The sequence below is a fragment of the Pleurodeles waltl genome, chromosome 7 (genome assembly GCF_031143425.1).
Source record: "Pleurodeles waltl isolate 20211129_DDA chromosome 7, aPleWal1.hap1.20221129, whole genome shotgun sequence".
Taxonomy (NCBI): Eukaryota; Metazoa; Chordata; class Amphibia; order Caudata; family Salamandridae; genus Pleurodeles; species Pleurodeles waltl.
This window is the reverse complement of record NC_090446.1, coordinates 1,513,906,955-1,513,928,456: the sequence shown is the minus strand read 5'-3', so window position 1 is coordinate 1,513,928,456 and position 21,502 is coordinate 1,513,906,955. Positions and strand designations below refer to the sequence as shown.

The following is a 21,502-nucleotide window of genomic DNA, read 5'->3' as shown; positions in this document are numbered from 1 at the left end:
TAAAGCGTTTGCACAACACACACAACACACGTGACGCAATATATACACCACAAAGTTAACACAACATTGAGCTATGTAAAAATAAACTGTATTGCACAAAACATAATTAGACCAAACATTACACGTCAGTAATACCCTGCTAACTTAGCAGTTGTCAGAACGTTACACAAGTTGCTAGTACTCTGCAAGAATAAGCAGTTGTCACAGTGGAAAACGTAAGTACTCAGGATTCTGCAACATAAGCAGTAGTCAGGAATCACAATAAAGAAATATATGTATTTGTCATAAACACCTCATAAATATCCATACTAGAAAACTAGAGAACATATGGCAAGTCATAAGAAAGTAAACATTCATCAGCCTAGCATGCCCATAACAGGAACATATAGCCAATATATATCATTAGAAAAATAACCTTGGCGCCTACCACCCTCACAGTATCCCCCAAAGTACCTTATTTTGTGGAAAGTCATGGTAGGGGCCCCCGGCACTCCTATGTGCTCACGGGGACCACACGTGGCTCTTAAGGGAGAGGGGAGGTCGGCACCCTCTCCGATTTCATAACGGGCCCCTCCTGGGGCTCGTGATCTCTGGGGGACCTTCCCCCCGGGCCTTCGCTGGACCTCCAACAGGGGGCAAGGCAACCCAAAAAAGCAATGGGGGCGAAAGGAAGGGGCCTCTGGTGAGGCCTCCCTTCCCCGTTCCACAAAAGAATGCCGGAAAAAGAATCTGGAGCGTCCCGCTCCTATGGCAGTGACCGGGGGTTGGGGGGATGTTCCCCTCGCCTCCCCCGAGTCCTGCTCTTCAGGATGGTCCTGGGATCCAGAGGAGACCTCCGATGAGGTCTCTCTCCCTCCTGTGGCCACAGCTGTCCACTCGCCCGCACCCGATGTGGTGCGCAAGTGGATACTTGTCTTCCTGGGCCGCGGCGGTGATTGGCTAATGTGAAAGCTTGTTGGTGCCCTGGGAGTGCTCCTTCAAGCGTGCTCCATCCCAGGGGCACAATAGGAGCGCGCTTGCTCCTTTTTGTTCTCCTAGTGGTGCCCCGCTCTCGCGCTTTGCCTGGCTACTGCCTGGTCGCGGCGGTGATCGTCCTGAAGACAAAAACAGCTCGCTTACCAGCGCAGAGGCATCCTTAAGGAGCCCAGGCACCGGCGGTGAATCTCCTGCAGGATAAGGCGCTTAGAAGCGCAAAGGGGTCACACAGGAGCGCTCTCCAAGTGCTAAGCTATTGAAGCAGCACTCCTCATGCTGGGGTAGGTAACAGGGGTCAGGGGCCACAACACCCTGCCTCTGGAGACAAACATGAAGAAGGAGCACAAGGCTGGCGAACCCAGCTACAGGCCAGCGCAAAAAGTGGATGCAAGCAGTGGCAATTCCTCTTGTGGGTCACAGGTCAGCACAACAGCAGCAGTACATGGCTGTTCCTGGTGAGTCCTCGCAGCAACTTTCTGTCCGGTTCCAAGAATGTTCAAGGAATGTCTAAATTGTGGGGAAAATTCCCCTGTACTTATACTCAGTTTACAGTGTCTTTGTCAATGAGGAGGAGAGGGGGGTTCCAGCCAGTTACAACTGGTTCTGGGAGTGCCCTTTATCTCTTCCAGCACAGGCTCCAAACATCAGTGGGGGGTAAATGACCTTATTGTGCGAGGCCAGGGCACATGCTTTACAAATGCAGGTGTGCCCCGCCTCTCCCTTCTCTCAGCCCAGGAAGACTATACAATATGTAGATGCACCTCTGTGACACGTCCACCCTCCCTGTGTACAGGCTGTCTGAAAAGTATGCACAAAGCCCCAACTGTCATTCTGCTCAGACGTGGATTGGAGTCCAGATGCAAAACACCAGAGTCATAAGCACAGAGAAATGTGCACTTTCTAGAAGTGGCATTTCTGTAATAGTAATAAAAAATACACCCACACCAGTAAGCAGCATTTCTTATCACTATTACAACCATACCAAACATGCCTAAGCTACCCCTCATAAATCAGACAATATCCCTTACACATAAGGCAGGGCATTTCTAATGCGCTCCTATGAGAAGGCAGCACTCACAGCACTGAGACTCCAAGTTAGGCTGTTTGTCACTACCAGGACAGGCCACTCACCTGGCACATGTGCTGCCTTCTACATACGTAGCACCCTGCCCATAGGGATAGCTAGGGTGTACCTTAGGGGTGACTTACATGTAGTAAAAGGGGAGTTCTGGGCCTGGCAAGTAAATTTAGATGCCAAGTCCATGTGGCAGAAAACTGCGCACACAGGCCCTGCGCTAGCAGGCCTGAGATAGGTTTGAAAGGCTACTTCAGTGGGTGGCGCAAGCAGCGCTGCAGGCCCACTAGTAGTATTTAATTTACAGGCCCTGGGTATAAGGATACCACTTTACATAGGGACTTATAGGTAAATTAAATATGCCAATTAGGTATAAGCCAATCATACCAATTTTACAAGGGAGAGCACATGCACTTTAGCACTGGTTAGCAGTGAAAAAGTGCTCAGAGTCATAACATCAGCCAACACAGGTCGGAAAAATAAGGAGGCAAAAGGCAAAAAGTCTGGGGAATGACCATGTAAAAGGGCCAGGTCCAACACTCACTAACTACCTTTACCCAAAAAATATCTACAATAGCCAATGGAATCAGTTCTTCCAGATTGTATCTGCTACCCTCCATTGCAACTGATTTTTATTTCAAACCAGGCTTATTTACTTGCAGCCTTCTCCTGGGTGCTACTCCACATTACCTCCGCGATGCTCAGAGTGTGGATTGTGGGTCGCAGCTTTCTGTTCTGGGCCAGAGAGAGTGCAAAAAGAAGTGGTATTCACAGGGACCTAGGTTTGTTTAATGTGGATATTAGTTGGATTGGCCAGAGAGGGTTAAAGTGGCATCAATTACTTCATTTGGCTGAAACTATTAAGGGTTGCCAGCATCCAGACCTTATGATTGCGCACTGTGGTGGCAATGACCTGGGTGTAGTCACAGGAGTTGGTTTGGAAATACTAATGAAAGATACCTTTGAAAATTAATGACAATCTTCCCACACACCGCCTTGGTTTTTTCAAACATTTGCCAAAGGCAGAAGTGGAACTGGTCAAGTCAGTTCTGCCCACAAATGGAGAAATCTAGGAAACATGTCAATAAAACAGTTTCTGCATTCCTCAGGGACCATGACATGATTTCTATATACCATAACAACTTACAATTTGATTTGGAGAGTATATACAGAAATGACGGAGTTCACCTAACAGAGAAAGGCAACAAACTGTTCCTGCATAACTTCAGAGACTGTATCCTTTATCATGTGTAGTAATCACCTACATATTGTAAACACAAAGGCTCTTTTCAGAGCCAATCCATTACCCATATACATATTTATTTATGTATATTTTTTTTAAATGCCGCTCGGATTTGTGCATGACTCCACGGATCTCATAAAATAAAAAATATATTTTTTTGGGGATGCGAGGGTGGGTGTGAGAGTGTCTCTCTGAGTGTGGGACTGTCTGTGTAGGTGTGAGAGTGGATGTGACTGTGCCTGCCTGGATATCAGACTGGGTGTGAGAGTAGCTGGCTGGGTGTGATGTTGAGTGTCAGAGTGCGACTCTGGGTTTGACACTACATGTGAGACTGTCTATATTAGTATGATTCAAAAGGCCAGGGCACTCGTATGAAATAAGATAAGAGTCTGTACAGTTAGGTTCTTGGTCTTCGGAACATCAATATATAATGCAAACAGAGTTAAAGTTCAGTGTCTTTATTCTTGTGCGAGGTTTTCATACATGTTCATCACATCAGAAAGATTCCATATGTGGTCATCACAACAACAGCCAACATGTGTTTTGTCTCTGAAAAATTAATCTAATTGACTTCCTCAGGGCTGTAAGAAACATAATAATTAGCTTTGTCATAATCTGTAGTTATACATGATTATGGAAAATTAATACCTGGCACTAAAATCGTGGCCAAGTCCTTCACCAGTACCACATGAGTGTCTAAAATTATCAAGTGACATTACCAAACGGAGCCACAGAGAAAAAACTGTAATTACAGTTTACCACAAGTGATAAACTTGTTATTATTATAAATATCACCAAAAGTTTGATGTGCACGTGAAACGAAGTAGAAATTGAGAGTTAAAAATAGGGATAAAGACTCCCACTAGATATGTGGCGATGAGAAACGGAAACTAAGGTTGAGAAATATACTCTTGATGACAGGGTGTCATTAGGAAAAAAGGAAACAGAAAGGCGTCATAACACCTAGGAAATTGGTGAGTGAGTGTACTAAATTAAGCATTCGCAAGTGTGTCTGATTAAAGGAAAACGTACCAAAATATAAGTAAGGTGGTAACATGAATAGATGGCTTATCCTAATCAAGTAAAAGTCTTCAAGATAATGTACAATCTGAAATAAAATGATTGTAAGTCATTAGGAGGAAGATAATGAGTAAGCTGAATTTAAAAGGAACTAACAAAAGGACTATCACGTACCAATAGAGAAAGAGTAGTGGGAATCATGTGACGGGGGTAAAACACTATTATCCCCGAGTCTTCGTGAGGGAGTACTCATAAGTCAGCACGTATGGATCCAAAATCTATTACGGTGCGATCTATAAGAGAAGATCGCTATACTAAGGAAGTAGTGACAAGCATAAGCAATATGGCATAAATCTAAAAGTAAAAGGTCACGTGCCTATAAACAAAACAGTTCTTTTGGGTAAATTCTTGTGTTGGGGGCGCTGTGTCTTGCTCCCCGATAATTAAGCTGGCGTGTATGTAGAGAAAAAGTACGTGTAAGCCCTCCGTCTCATCTAAAACCAATGTAACAAAGATTATAATCATATGTTGCTTCTAAGTTGAGCAACCAGACTCAGCCCCCTCAAAATAAAGTGCAAAATACATAAGTTAACATTAATGTCACTTACCTAGAGGTATAAGGTATAGAAGAGACACAGAGTAAGGTCTCAGGAGTGTGTGTGAAACTCCTCGGCATGACGGGCAGTATGTTTATTTGGTCCTTCTTTTAATCGATGAGGAGAATAATGTAATTTAGAAGTAATTTGTTTGAAGGGTCCCAAGAATAAGAGATGATACAAAATAGTAAAAACAAAGTGTAATCAGTCAAGTAATCCTAGTAGTCATCGTCCTAATTATTCGTTTCACGTGATCATCAAAGATTGGTGATACTTACCAATAAAGTGTGAATTCATATGTAATGTAAATACTGTAATAATAGTAACACTTCACATTTGAACAGAGTTCACCATCTTAGCACCAGAATTAAACTGGGCTCATTCTTCCATATTAGGTAGTGTTGTATACTATGTTGATAGAGTTTGACAGTAATGATTAAGCTCATATTTGGACATACAGTGTACAAATTATACGTTATTATGATAGTAAAATTAATCACCTAGGAAGTACTCCATTTCATAATTTGTGTTAAGACCTTCCTCCACTGCTCTTAATTTGAGGATCCAAGTACATTCACGTATTCTAAGGTGAAATTCTCTAAACACTGGAGGTGCTGGGAGGACCCTCCGTTCGGGAGCACCGTATGTACTATCTATTGTTAAAGAAATTTTTGGTGATATTCTGTTAGCGCCTATCCCTATAATTTTCCCCCGTTTTCTTCACAACTTTTGAGTGTCTATATTAGTATGTTAGTATGAGAGTGACCGTGGGAGTCTCTGTCAGGGTGTGACAGTGTCTGCCTAGATGCGAGTGTGGGTGTGAGAGTGTGTCTCAGAATGTGAGAGTGAGTGTGAGAGTGTCTGTGTAGATGTGACAGTGTATGTAACAGCATCTCTATAGTTGTGGGAGTGGGTGTGACAGAGCCTCCTGCATGTCAGAGTAGGTGTGAGAGTGTCTCTGTGTGTGTAATACTGACTGTGAGAATGTTTCTATTAGAATTTAGGGGGTCATTATGACCGATCACGGTCGCAGTCGGACTGCCACCAAAGAAGGATCTGGCCGCAACATTATGACCAAACCACCGACACCGCCAGGCTGCCACCAGCCTGCAGCCTGGCGGTCCCGGCGGTTGTAATCCGCCAGAGCAGGGCTGCAAGCAGCGCTGCCCTGGGGATTACGAGTCCCCATCCGCCAGCCTGTCTATGGTGTTTACAATGGAAAGGCTGGCAGAATGGGGGACTCGGGGACCCATGGAGGCCCCTGCAGTGCCCATGCACTAGGCATGGGCAGTGCATGGGGCCCCATGCAGAGCCCCATCACGCATTCGACTGCCCGAATTACGGGCAGTGGACTGTGCGACGGGTGTTGCGGAAACCGCTGCACCGCCACACTGCCGCCGGCTCCATTAGGAGCCGGCTACAATGTTAAGGCCCTGTTCCCCGCAGGAGCGGCTGGCGGAAACTCTGTTTCCGCCTGCCGACCCAGCGGGGAATCCATAATAGGGCCGGCGGAGTTCAGGCAGCACCGGTGGCCTGATGGCGGGATGGCCGCCCGCCAATGTCAAAATGAGGGACTTAGTCTGGGTTTTGTTTTACGTTTCTGAGCTCCGCGGATCCACAAGTGGATTCACACCGGGGGCCATGCTGAGCCCCGTGGGCGGATCCGCAGATCCTGCAAAGCGTAAAAAAAAAATATATTTTTCCGCATTACATAGTCATTATTTGTCCCATCACCACAACCATATCTCCCCGCATCAACTCAATTGCCTCCCACATTTCAGCCCTGAGGACAGTTTACTGAGAAAAGAAAATAGAGGCCGCAACATTTCTCTGAGGTTGCGGGCAGCCAATCAGATTCTTCTTGTGGCGTGTGGATCCGCGGATTGACCCGCAGTGGATCTGCATCCCTATATATCTATATTATTTGGCCTTATATTACTCCAAAACTACAGAACGGATTTACACTAAATCACAAAAAGCATGATCGGTGCAACAGAATCTACATTTGTGCCAAATTTGGTGTAGGTGTAATTCCGTTCAGTGGTTCGGACTGTAGGCGTGTATAAAGGTCCTATGGAAAAATGAATGGGGAAAATGCATTTTGGGACCCTCCTTTTTCTCTGCTCCCACTTGACAGATCACCCCAAAACTTTCATGACAGAAGCTGAGGTTAGCAAAGTGGAAGTTTTGAAAATTTCATGAAGATTCGTCAAGCGGCGCCAAAGTTATAGGCAAAACAAAAAAAAACTCTTCCCAGGGAAACTAGGTCCTAACCATGACTACCTGGTGGCCATCATCTCCAGGTAATACATATTTATACAAACACACTCACATCTTCAAGACATGTAGACGTGGATTTAAGGAACATTAGACTGACGGTCGAGTTCTTAAAGAACGTTTTAGCAAGTCCGATTTGTGAATGTATACATTTATTAGGTGTTGTGAGAGTTGCAGTGTAATTACTTTAACGGCGAAGAAGCACTTAAAGGGCTGATGCTTGCATCACAGCACACACAACCTCTGTGTCTCACAGCATCCATCATCTCAAACAACCGGTGTGGAGACATTAAACCTTGCTGGGCACCTCAGAGGGCTGGGCGCCTGCTGCAGAGCTGTACATGTCGCCTACATATAAAATGGCCCGAACTCAGTTACATCACTTAGTTGAACTATGCAACTTCTGATAGGATCGAAGTGGAGAGTTCAAGTGACTTGTTCAAATCTCAATAAAATATATCATTTAATTAAAGCGCCGGTTTTTGCAGAGGTTTGTGGGCGTGGCACGGGGCCTAGTCGGATTTAATTCTTCCTGTGTCGATGAAAGAAGTACACTTCTACGGGGCAATAACGAGTACTAACTTCTAAAAGACAACCCAGTTTCTAGTGAGGGGGGGGGGGGGCTACAGTGTGGTGTTATCGGAAGCACCCCAAATGCGTCGCACACAGAGCGGGGAGGGTTAAAAGCAGGCAGTATTGCCATTTTATCCATCTGATGATTTGAGAAGAGCAGGTAACTGTTTTGCCACGTGATTTCTTAATATTTACAGACATATCTCACGATGCGGACTTTGCTCCTTCCAGATCCACTTCAGGTTTTCATACTGGAACTTTCAAGTGCCAAAAAAAAAAGCCATCCCATCTCCCTCCACTCCGGCCCCCTCCCTGGTATATAAACCACGCCCGGGGAGGCGACGGGATTCATCTTCGGTGGGGCCCCCGGACAACAGAGGAGCGCCGCTGCCTCAGGACCGTCCTGCACCGACCACCTGCTCTGCGGTACCCAGACCACCCACCGTCTACTCCAGCACCGCGTCGGCATGGCGATCTCCCTCCCCATCGCCTGTATCCTGGCGACCCTCCTGACCGAAGGTGAGCTCCCCTCCCCCTCTAGCGCACACCACGAAAGGTTCGGTATTTTGGCGCTTGTCATAAAGCAAGCTGTTATTGTTTTACAATGGTTTTTATTTTGTCAACCTCGGGTGGATGACATGCTGAGTCAACTCTGCCCGAATTCGACCATGTGACTTGTTCTTTTTGCAGCTAGCATTTCACCCCGTCCGGGGAAAAAAATGGAACTGGAATCAGCTATTACAAAGAAATCCCTGCTGGAAAAAGAGAGCATCTTCAGGGGTTTGGAACTGGTGTCCTAGAGATTACACACTCCCACGCTCTGCAACACGCGTGTTAACCATATGAGCTGTTATAGTCCGGTTTGAATCTTGATCTGCAGGTTACTCACAGATGTCTACAGCAGGCAAATTAACCAGCCTGGAACCCGTGAACCCCATGTTCCATGAAGACATGCTCTGCACTCTACGCACCCACGTTTTCTTCCCACACAATTGAAGAGTTTTGTGCGTTTGTGTTTAATCTTTCTAACAGCAGGACTCGTTGAGTTAACGGATTTCCCTCCGATTCAGTAGGAGAACCGTTTAAGCGCACATTTTAAGCACTATTTCGAAAAGCGCCTTGAAGCGTTCTTGTCACGAAACATTCTAAGGCTTTTCCACCATCAGACTTCTGCTCGCCCAGTTGCGACAGCCAGAGCCTGGAGCATATCACCAGCGCCCACGGCGTTGCTGCGTCATGAATACACGGATCCACCATTGGTATCACAGCTTGGTTTCTTGTTTAATGTTCTTAAAGAGGCCTTGAGGGGTTTTCAGCCTGCCTCGGATGCAGGATACGGGGAGGAGCTTTTACTGCAACCCTAATACCTGGAATAAAAATATACAATGTCTCCAGCCTGCCACAGCCTTTATTTCACTCTATCCCCGCGGTGACATCTCCAGACAATACGCTGTAGTCGGCACATTGCCCAGGTAGCGCTACACTGGCTGATACTGACAATGATACGTGATATTTATTGCGCCTCGAGATTCATGTGGGATATGAAGCACTAAATAATACAGCTATTCTGTCTGTCAAGGAGCGGTAACCATTTTGAAACATCTAAAAAAAAATATACGAGTTCTCACTTTAAAATAATTTTCTTGTACAATACAGGTCTTATCTAACTTTATAACTCGGTTTCACGTTTAAGCGAGGTTGTCACTATTTGTGCTGGTTTCATAGTTTAAAAAAATAAGTCCCGTTTTTCCACAATGCTCGCCTTTATTTTCATAAATGGATACAATGTATTGGATCTTGCCTCGTTATAGAAACACGAAACAACTGGCAAAATTCCGCTTATTGCCTCTAAATCACTGACGCAGCCATCGAGATTTATCAGACAAGCCGCAAACTTGTCGCTGAAGTTGTTCCATGTTTTGTACATGCGCGCTGTTTACATACACTTGCTCCAGGAGTGCAGTTTGCTCATTTCCTTTTGACGTGTATTTAAATAAAATTAGAGTTGTGCTGTCATTTTGCACATGCCACTCCCATAGTGCCCTTTCGCCAGCGTATGAAACCGACCAGTCCATAAATGCTTTTTCTGCTTTACGGTTCCCAAAATTCTAGCACTTGATCGAGGAATGTGGGAGACCCCACGCCCTCCTGGTCTGGAAACCGGGAACACTGGAGTGGCAAAGCTCTCAGCTGCTGCGGAATAGCAGTGGCATGTTTGTAGCTCTGTAAACCGAGCTGCCTCTCGGTGACTTAAATATAGGAGCAGTTATTAAGCAACAGTCCACATTTTATTAGCCTCGGAGGGTGGCGGGGTGAGATCACGGGCTACGTGCACCGCTCTGCAGCATCCACACAACCCGCCGAACTCGCCTAGTGGAGTCAGGGTACAGAACATTTTTGTTGCAGCCTCGCAGGCCTTTAACTCCACGAGAAATGTTAACCCTACTTGAGGGTATAGGCAGTGCTTTAAATGGGCCGGTACTGAGTACCGGAACTTTTTATTTTTATTTTGAGAGGGATAGTACCTGCACTTCTTTTTTCCATTTCAACCGCTGGGTGTAGGCGTACACATCATCTGATGAGTACATGTCTGCAGAAGGGGCGTGCACTGCCTTCAACCCTTCTGGGCCATTTATCTTTCGTCGTCGTGACTGTCACGATATCAGGACGCCTGGGCTGTCGACGAGGGCAGCAGGGTGTGGTAGTTCAAGCTTCTGTCCCTTTTGGGCGCCGGGACCGTGTGATCTGGGGCACATTGCGCGCTGAACCGAGTCCATCCGTAAACAGACTTTCGTCCAGACACCCGCGTCGCGAACACGTCTATTTAGGGGTACAGAGACACTATAATGTGCCTCAGTAATGCTGCCACGGAGGGAGTCCGGTCCAGACTCTCTGGGACGGGGCACCGGCTCCATCTTTTCCTTCTGTCCCCCCTTCCCGTCGCTCACATTATCACCGACAAGATGCCCATTTAAAGGCGCCTCTGGACCAGCCGCTGCAGCAGACAGAACTTTCTAGAAGCTCTGAGTGCGCAGCTGCGACCACAGCCAGGCTTGCTGTGGGGGGGGGCTGCATGCTGGGGTGACAGCCCCTGGTGGTGGGGGATCTCGGACTCTGCGGGGCTAGTGCCAGGCGCTATGAAGGGGTCTCTGGGACTCCCTGCAGGGGGAGTGGTTGGTTTCCATGCTGGGCTGGTGCCAGGCCCCTTGGCAGTGGGGGGGGGGGGGGGGGGGGGAGATGAGGTGGGTACTTGGCCCTCTGCTGCATGCTGGGCTGGCACCACATGGGAGGGGGTGGGCTTGGCCTCCCTGTGGGCTGGTGCCAAGCCCTCTTGTGTGTGTGGGGGGGGGGGTGTTGGTTTCCCTGCTGGGCTGGTGACGGGCCCCTTGGCAGTGCATGAGGGGGCTCCTGGCCTCCTTGCTGCATGCTGGGCTGGGGGTCTCGCTGCTGGGCTGGTGCGAGGCCCCCTGGGTAGGGGGGTGTTGCCCTCCCCGCTGGGATGCTGCCAGGCCCCCTGCCAGTCACGCCCTGTGGTGGCAGGAGGCTCGCAGCTGGCAGGGAGGGGGTTAAACTTTTCACTGCATTGCAGCGGATCCCGCGCCCCCCCCCTCCGGCCGCCGAGGGCACCGTCTGCAGACGGGTCACGCGCAGGCGGCCCCCGGGCTAGGTGACGTCACTGCACTCTGGGGTGTTTCGCGCGCGAAGGGGCGACGTATTTGTTAATTCGTGCGGGAAAAAGAACTCACGCGCCCGGTGACCTTTTTGTCGGCTGGGAGCTGTGTGCGTGTTTTTTTTAACCAAGGTGAGGCACTGGTGCTGACGTCACTGCATGTGCAAGCTGCTCCTGCGCTGCAAAGGTGCGTCCTATTTGCAACACGTGCACTGGCTGACGTCACCTCACGTGCACTCAGCCCTGCACTGGAAAGGGGCGTCTTGCCTGGGGAGGGGCGTGCGTACTTTTACTGACGCCCCCTCATATGCAGGCTGCAACGTGCTGAAAAGGGAACGTCCTGCCTGCGACCCTGCACTGCAACCAGCGCCATGTACTAAACCTGCGTCCTACAAGCGCCCACTGTCCCATTCTGCAGACTGCACGGCGCTCACGCATGGAACAGTGTCTGACCTCGGAGGCACGGGGGTGGCACGTGCACTGCTCCTGATGTCACCTCTGCTCGACATAGTGACTGCAGAGCTCCAGATACACTGCCCATGACATGGGTACTCACAAACATCTTCCCAGGGACCAAAATCTTTGGTCTGCGATGTGAGCGAGGGCCGCATTAACGCCACCAGTGAGGGGGTTGGGAGGAAAAGGGGGTTGTCTGTAAGGAGGGTGTAGGGAAACCAAAGCATAAACATTTAGTGGCTTAACTGCACAATGTGTAACAAGAAAACATCCCGGCTTCCCCACTTAACCAAACTGTGTGATTCTAGTCAATTCTTTTATTTCTATAGCCCTCCTTTTTCTTCATTTTCACATATGAGGGCCTTGAAATATACCACTTCAGGATGTGCACCATACAAAACGTTGTCCTGTGTTTGGTTTAATCAACTATAATAGTGTTCATGTTTAATGAGAACCCAGGACACCCAAAGAGTGCACGTAACAACTGGCTTGCGTCTTAGTTCACTGGTCTCATTGTGGGGGGTGATTGCTCCAAAATCCATTTTTGAAACTATCACTTTAAAAAATAAATACTTCTGAATGCACATATATAATCCGATGTACTAAGGTGAAACGGTTCTGCTTGTAAATAAAAGGACCCGTTTTGAATTTTTAAGTGATTTTTTGCTCCAAGATGTCTTCAAAATGAAGGGGTTCCTTTTACGTCGTTAACCTTTAAATAAATGATTGCCTGTTTATGTGACATCTTTGTAGCTAGTGCTGAGTTGGGTAAATAGTAGCCCATTACTGCTATTGACCAGGGGCCGCATGCGGCCCCCGGGTCGTACTTTGAGTATCAGTGGCCCATGACATCACCTCATGTCGAGCAGGCTTTGCACTTCAAGGGAGTGTCCTTTTTCGGAGACACAGGGACTGAGGAGCAACACATGCACTGCCCGTGATGTCACTTCTCATGCAGGTGGCTTTGTGCTGCATGGGTGCATCATCTGACGTGGAGCGGCACGGGTACTGCCAGTGATGTCACCTCACATGAAGCAGCTCTGCTCAGCAAGCGATCATCCTGGATGACACAAGGATCTGAGTAGAGGCACATGCATTGTCTACGCTGTCACCTCTTGCACAAGTGGCTTTGCACTGTAAGGGAGTGTCCTTTTTTCTGAGTCCCAGGGACTGGGGAGCAACACCTGCACTGCCTGTGATGTCACCACGCTTGCAAACGGCCCTGCTCTGCATGAGAACATCCCTTGAGACACAAGGAGCACTGCCAGGATAACCTCCCGGGTGATAGTGTGCTCTACATTTCTGCATAACATGCATGGTCACCGAGGTGCAGTTATCATGTTATGGGGTGCAGCGTTTTACACTGTGATGGATGAAGATATGGGAGAAGTGCACAGTTTGGTATCTTCTTTTGTGGGGTTTCCTATGATCGTAGTCCAGTTTAGCTAGTTACTAAACTGCAGTGCCCAATTCTGCAGTATTTTCTATACAGTTTGTGGTCCTGAGCAGGTGTAAGTTAGAAAGAAAATGGTGGCTAGGTGTACTTGTATGCTCTTTGTAAACAACCCATATGGGATTGTCAGTGTGAGGTGTCAAGAAGCGGTCATAGTATGTGTAGGAGGCTGGCCTTGCTTGTAGTGGGTACCAAGGGGTACTAACACCCTGTGCCAGGTCCAGTTATCCCTTATTAGAATAGAGGGGTTTCTAGCAGCTTAGGCTGATAGAGGGTAGCTATAGCAGAGCAGCTTAGGCTGAACTAGGAGACATGCAAAGCTCCTACTATACCACTTATATCATATAGCACAATATCATAAGAAAACACAATACACAGAATTACAAAAAATAAAGGTACTTTATTTTTATGACAATATGCCAAAAAGTATCTCAGTGAGTACCCTCAGTAAGAAGGAAAGTAATATACACAAGTTATATGTACACAAACCCAAAACAGGTAAGTAAGAGTCAGAAAAGTAATGCAAACAGTGTAGAATTACAATAGGTTGCAGTAGGCAAACATAGGTCTAGGGGCAACACAAACCATATACTTCAAAAGTGGAATGCGAATCACAAATGGACCCCAGACCTATGGGAACTTGTAGAGGGTTGCTGGGACTGTAAGAAAATAGTCAGGGTGTCCAAGATACCCCACCCCAAGACCCTGAAAAGCAGGAGTAAAGTACACCTACTACCCCAAAATTAAACAATAGTCTCCATTCTGCAAGACCAAGAATCACCTGAAGATGGATTCCTGGACCTGAGGACCTGCAAGGCAAGGGGACCAAGTCCAAGAGTCACGATAGTGTCCGGGGGGGCAGGAGCCCAGAAATCCCCGGATGAAGGTGCAAGGAAGCTGCCTCCAGATGGAAGAAGCTTAGGATTCTGCAACAACAAAGAGGACTAGGAACTTCTCCTTTGGATGGAAGATGTCCCACGTCGTGAAGAAGGTTGCAGAAGTGTTCCCACGCAGAAATACCGCAAACAAGCCTTGCTAGCTGCAAAGGTCGCGGTAGAGGTTTTTGGGTGCTGCTGGGGACCAGGATATCGCCCCTTGGAGGAAGAGACAGAGGGGGCGCTCAGCAACTCAGAGCGCTCCCACAGAAGCAGGCAGCACCTGCAGAAGTACCAGAGCAGGTACTTGGAAGATTTGTGAACCGGAGCTGGCTCAGTCAAAGGAGGGTCCCACGACGTCGGAGTCCAACTCGGCGGGTTGAGCACTGCAGGACGGAGTGCTGGGGACCCAGGCTAGGTTGTGCACAAAGGAATCCTGGGAAAAATGCACAGAAGCCGGAGCAGCTGCAAATCATGCAGTGCACAGGTTTGCAGTCTGGCGTGGGGAGGCAAGGACTTACCTCCACCAAACTTGGACTGAAGGATCACTGGACTGTGGGAGTCACTTGGACAGAGTTGCTGAGTTCCAGGGACCACACTCGTCAGGATGAGTGGACCCAGAGGACCGGTTATGCAGTCTTTTAGTGCCTGCGATAGCAGCAGGAAGATTCAGTCAACCCACAGGAGATTTCTTCTTGGTTTCCAGTGCAGGGTGAAGACAGACAGCCCCCAGAGCATGCACCAACAGGAAACAGTCAAGAAAGCCGGCAGGATGAGGCACTACAATGTTGCTGGTAGTCGTCTTGATACTTTGTTGCGGTTTTGCAGGCGTCCTGGAGCAGTCAGCGGTCGATCCTTGGTAGAAGTTGAAGAGGGAAGTGCAGAGGAATGCTGGTGACCTCTTGCATTCGGTATCTGAAGAATCCCCCAGAGGAGAGACCCTAAATAGCCAGAAAAGGAGGTTTGGCTACCTAGGAAGGAGGATTGGCTACCAAGAGAGGTAAGAGCCTATCAGAAGGAGCCTCTGACGTCACCTGCTGGCACTGGCCACTCCGAGCAGTCCAGTGTGCCTCAGACACCTCTGTTTCCAAGATGGCAGAGGTCTGGGACACACTGGAGGACCTCTGGGCACCTCCCCCGGGAGGTGCAGGTCAGGGGAGTGGTCACTCCCCTTTCCTTTGTCCAATTTCACGCCAGAGCAGGGCTGGGGGATCCATGAACCGGTGTAGACTGGCTTATGCAGAGATGGGCACCATCTGTGCCCATCAAAGCATTTCCAGAGGCTGGGGGAGGCTACTCCTCCCCAGCCTTCACACCAATTTCCAAAGGGAGTGGGTGTTACACCTTCTCTCAGAGGAAGTCCTTTGTTCTGCCTTCCTGGGCCAGGGCTGCCTGGACCCCAGGAGGGCAGAATCCTGTCTGAGGGGTTGGCGGCAGCAGCTGCAGTGGAGACCCCGGAAAGCCAGTTTGGCAGTACCCGGGTTCTGTGCTAGAGACCCGGGGGATCATGGAATTGTCCCCCAATGCCAGGATGGCATTGGGCTGACAATTCCATGATCTTAGACCTGTTACATGGCCATGTTCGGAGTTACCATTGTGATGCTGTACATAGGTAGTGACCTATGTAGAGTGCACGCGTGTAATGGTGTCCCCGCACTCAAAGTCCAGGGAATTTGCCCTGAACTATGTGGGGGCACCTTGGCTAGTGCCAGGGTGCCCTCACACTAAGTAACTTCGCACCCAACCTTTACCAGGTAAAGGTTAGACATATAGGTGACTTATAAGTTACTTAAGTGCAGTGGTAAATAGCTGTGAAATAACATGGACGTTATTGCACTCAGGCTTCACTGGCAGGCCTGTGTAAGAATTGTCAGAGCTCCCTATGGGTGGCAAAAGAAATGCTGCAGCCCATAGGGATCTCCTGGAACCCCAATACCCTGGGTACCTCAGTACCATATACTAGGGCATTATATGGGTGTACCAGTATGCCAATGTGAATTGGTGAAATTGGTCACTAGCCTGTTAGTGACAAATTTGGAAAGCAGAGAGAGCATAACCACTGAGGTTCTGGTTAGCAGAGCCTCAGTGAGACAGTTAGTCATCACACAGGGAACACATACAGGGCACATACTTATGAGCACTGGGGCCCTGCCTGGCAGGGTCCCAGTGACACATAGACTAAAACAACATATTTACAGTGAAATATGGGGGTAACATGCCAGGCAAGATGGTACTTTCCTACAGCCGGGTATAGGTACAGTTGCAGTGCCTTAACCTTTAATTACAAGTAAATATGTCAGAGTTTGAAAGTCCTCTGCACGTGGCTTTTATGGATCTGTCAAGTGCTTTTGACTTGGTTAATGGATTCAAGCTTTGGGAGCTCATGGCTAGCATGGGAGTGGAGTCTGACCTTTTAATTCTAATAAGGCGCTTGCATCATGACCTCACAGTCAGGGTACTTATGGCTCTGCGGGAGACTGTTCATCGGATGTTCATTCGACCTGGGGAGTCAGGCAGGGGTGCATCCTGGCACCTTTCTTATTTTTACTGTATGTAAACGGGGTAAGCACATTTCTAGTTGAATATGGCAATGATGTGCAGCCCAGGGGAATGTAAGTCTATTCCGATTTTATTATATGCAGACAATGTGGTGTTAATTGCCTGGACAGCCAGTAGTCTACAGATTTTACTGGATTTGTTTTTAGTGTTTATGGATGATCTGGATCTTAAAATTATGCTAAATCCTATATTCTGACTCGCGGCCGCCCTGGTACAAAAAGTAAGTGTTTTAAAATGGGTGATAGCACCTTAGAAAAGATTACGATTTTTAACTACTTGGGGGATCCTTTTTTCATCATTCCAAAACAGGACGAATTTATTGACATCTAAAGTCCAGTATTTGAGTAGTAATATCGAGGCAATTTTTAGATTTGCTACTAAGTTGCAAAGTAAGCATATTGTAGCCATGTTGAACCTCTATGGGAGCAAGTGACTAGCGGGGGGCTCTCATGGTGTTGGCCTGTGAGGTTATTCCAGCATTAGATAGCCTCCAAAGGTTTGACAACCTATTTACTCGCCGATTGTTATCAGCACCTAGAGGAAACGCAAACTTCATATACCAGTAGGAGCTGGGTCTTCAATTTTTGGAAAATTTGATTGGCCTGGCACTGTTACTGTTCTGGATTAAAATATGGTGCATGCCTGAAGCAGGTATAACTAGAATGTGTAGTGCAAATTGTCTGCCTCATGGGATTGATTCCATGGCTTTCTTATTTGAACTCTTCTTTTATCAAGCTGAGTTTACACGAGTTGTTTGATAATCCTAGTATTATAGAGCGTATGCATAAGCTTCATGTTCAGGAGTGCTTTTTGGCATATCGCAGGGATACCCGCATTAAAGCGGCCCTGGATAAGTCCACGGTTGTTAAGTATGTGGCGTTATCTACCTCACGATTTACGGACCCATACTTAGGCTGGATTACTAACCCGTGTTATCGCTTTTGGTTAACTCTTCTTCGATTGGGGTTGTTGCACTGCAAGATTGTTTTTCCTACAACTGATTCGTTGGATACGGCTTTGCTGCCTTGCCCATGTGATGATTTTACCTTGCAAAGTATTAGGGCGAGATGTAGGAAACTCCCAAATTGCGACTTGCAATTTGCGAGTCCCTGCGACTCGCAAATTGCAAGTCGCAATTTGGGATGCAGAAAGGTGTCTCAGACACCTTCTGCGAGTCGCTATGGGGTCGCAAAGACCCACCTCATTAATATTAATGAGGTGGGTCGCAATTTGCGACTCGGCACTCACGGGGATGGAGGCCTGCTGGGAACAGCAGACCTCCATGTCCGTGATTGCTTTTAAATAAAGCAGTTTTTTTTTTTTTTCAAAGTGCAACCCGTTTTCCTTAAAGGAGAACGAGCGGCACTTTGGAAAATAAACCAAAAGCTTTTGTTTCGGTATTTTTCAGGGCAGGGAGTGGTCCCTTGGACCACTGCCTGCTCTGAAAAATTATTATTAGGTCCAGTCACAAAGGGGAAGGGGTCCCATGGGGACCTCTTCCCGTTTGCGAGTGGGTTACCATCCACTTCAAGTGGATGGTAACAGAGTCCATTTGCGACCGCTTTCGCGGTCGCAAATGGAATTGCTTACCACTGCGACTCGCAAATAGGAAGGGAAAACCCCTTCCTATTTGCCACTCGGAAATGCATTTTGCGAGTCGGTTCCGACTCGCAAAATGCATTTCTACATACCAGATGGGGTTTAGCGACTCAAACAGCGTTTTTCGCTGTTTGCGAGTCGCTAAACCTTTCCTACATCTGGCCCTTAGTCATTTTATGTTGTTTTGCCCTTTGTATTCTGTACCTAGACTTTTTTCTGGTCCCTGTTTTACACAATAAGGGTTTGAGGGGCCATGTTGAGGGTTTGATATATTTGCAATGTCTGGGATCTCCTAACTTGTGTTATGCTGTTTTAGATTACATCAGATCAGCTTTTCGTATATGGAATAAGTGTGAATTTTAGCTGTTTTTAACATCTGGATAGATTGTATTTGGATGATTGCGTCATTTTCTTTTTATCGTTTAATTGAATTATAGTGTTTTTAATAATTTGGTTTGTGTTTTGCTATGCTTTGATGGCTTTGGTCGAATAAAGTTTTGTTGATTGATAGAAATGCCAGAGATTAAGCAATGCAGTGCTTAATCTGAGCTGGTGGTTGCAAGTGGGTCCCCCTAGCACTCATTTTCGGGGTTCAGCATTTATTCTTCCTCATCAGACTTTGGCCCAGAGCAGGAGAATAACACAACAAGGTTAATGAGGTAGGAAGAGAAAGATGAAGACACAGCAACAAAGAAAGAGAGTACGGATTGAAAAGAACCAGAGAAGGGAGGTAAAGATGTATCTGGTGGTGGAAGAAGCAGCATGAGGTGGAACCAAAACTATTCAGCCTAGGAATCCGGCCCCCAACATTCACTAGCACCGGCCGCAGGCCTCTGAGCAAAACTTTGGGCACGGCTCTTATTCTTTGACAAATTAAGCATCGAGTCAGTGGCCTCCTGCCATGCCTTTCCAATGAAGTAGAAATCTGCTGTCCATTTAAGGTAAAAATTAACACAGGCAGTGTAGTAGAAAATACCCTTTTTTCCCCTGAAAAGCAGCCATATTGTAGGATATGACCAGTTCCCATAAAATGCATGCCAGGGCTCTGCTGCAAGCATGCAAAGAAGCCTCTTCTGCAGTTGTACACAATCGGGTGGATAACTAGCCGATGCTCAGGCCTGACTTGCTGCTGAGCACTTTGCTTAAGAAACATGTTTTTACATAAAGGATAGAGATCGAAGAAATATTTTGGTCGAGCAGGTATAGTGGGCATTGGTAGTGCTTAATTTGTGCGGGTGCTTGCCAGTGATGGGCAAAAGAGAATGCAGAAGAGGAAGAGACAGAAAATAGTGGCAAAACAGCACCTGCAAGAGTGAAATAACGAGGCAGGAAGAGTAGGCTGGTGGGAGATAGAAGCATCCAATGGAGGCAAGACTAGCCTTGTATTCTGCAGCTCCGGTGGCGGGCTCTTAAGAAATCATTTTGGCCCTTGGCTGTACTTGGGGGTCAAAATGGTCCTTCTGGTAATTTGCCAGAGGCAAAAGGGCAGGCCTGACCGGTCAGTGTGGGGGCTGTTTTCGTGGCTGTTTGTAGGCCTGCTCTGTGGTCAGTTGGGTTCCCTTTTAGTGCTGATTTTCCTGATATAACAGACATTGCCAAGAACAAGCATCAAATGCATGCAGTCTCCCGTACCTTGCAAAACACTTACCCTGAATGTCTGTAGGGGATCGGAACCGGTCCAATTTGCAAATGCGGGCCACATTTTTAGCTATTTGATTCACTAATGGGGGACACTTTTATTTTGGACCTGGCTTTTTTCTGTCCCAGTTCGACCCTGGCTCTTCCTAACGCTTATATTTTTTTGGGACAATTTAAGCACCGGCCTCCTCCATCCCCGGGGACACCATCCTGATCAGTGGATGCCGCAGTGGCAAGCTCATCTGTGACCAACCTGCACCACGCTGCCCTGCTCGAATGTCCTGTTGTGCCCATGTCAAGGGCACACTTGATTGAGTCAGTACCCATGTATAGTGCCCACATGGTAACTGAGCATATTTAGGAGCTAGATTAGTTCACCATTATCACACAGTGCGTTGAAACGTGGGGCTGGGAGTTGAACACGGTGGGCTGGCCACTAGCCTTCCCAGGTGAAAGCTTGCCCGTCTGCTGCATCAGTGCCCCCGGGGCTGGCTCCTGTTGATCTGTGGCCCCATGTGATCCTCCCTCTCTGCTGAGAAGCCGCAGGCTCCTTCGGAGCAAACCATGTGATGGTGTTTTATTAATGTGATTAAAGTATTGTTGATTCTGAGATGTGCGTGACGCCTGCTGTGCTGCAGCAGCCTCCCCCCCCTTCCCCCCCCCCCCCCCCCGAGACTCCCAGTAAACAGCTGGCCACTCGCCAGGGACCTAAATAGCTGATTCCAAAAGGCTGCTTGAACCTGGGCCAGTGATCCTCAAGTGACCTTCACATGCAGCCCCTGCTGGACAGAAGCACTGGGATGCTGTTTACTTGAGCGAACACCAACATTCAGAACGCTGTTAAAGCATTTATTTACCTGCTAAGTCAAGTAAAAGAAAAGTAGCCAAGAAGGTACCCGGCACCACTCAACTTTAAGAACAAATTCCTCTTTAAAAATATCCTGCAACAAACGTAAAAATGTGAAAGTCTCTGCAAAAATTCATTAAAATGTATTTCCTTAGCATGCAGATGCATTTCATTTTAGTACTTGAGATCACAGTGCATTGGGAAGTATTTTTAAAACGTGATAGTTTTCAAAAACTAATATAGAAATGCTCATGTCTGCTCCCTCCCTGACCACAATGCCAATAGTGCACTGAGAGGAAAGGCAGTTGTCATTGGGACCCTGCTCATCGCCTGGATTGTTAACATACATAGACAACATTATTGTTTATTAAATCAATCCCGAGAGAAGGTTTTGTACAGCTCACATCCTGAACTAAAGTAATTCCATGTGCTCTAATGAAGAAAGAGGAGGCAAAGTGAAATCTAAAAATGACCTAGGATTACATAACTCGCTCAAGTGGAGGCGCTGGGATTGATTGTAGGTTTTCCAGATCCCAATGTGCAATTCTATTTATTCCAGTTCAATAATCGAGTTACTTTCTTTTAACGTTTGACTCTCTCAGGGTAGCGATGGCAAGCAGGGAAGGCTTACCCCAAAGTGCGGCTC

The 21,502-nt window shown here is 47.5% G+C and overlaps 1 protein-coding gene across 1 annotated transcript in view; it reads left to right on the top strand.

Moving 5' to 3' along the window:
- Positions 1 to 7,945: 7,945 nt before the first annotated feature.
- The window catches only part of LOC138246611 (phospholipase A2 inhibitor gamma subunit B-like), a 109,063-nt gene continuing 95,506 nt past the window's right edge, over positions 7,946 to 21,502 (top strand). Inside the window, exon 1 of the mRNA XM_069201312.1 lies at positions 7,946 to 8,278. Coding sequence (XP_069057413.1) covers positions 8,227 to 8,278 — 52 coding nt within the window. The 5' untranslated portion in view covers positions 7,946 to 8,226. The remainder of the gene's footprint in view (positions 8,279 to 21,502) is intronic.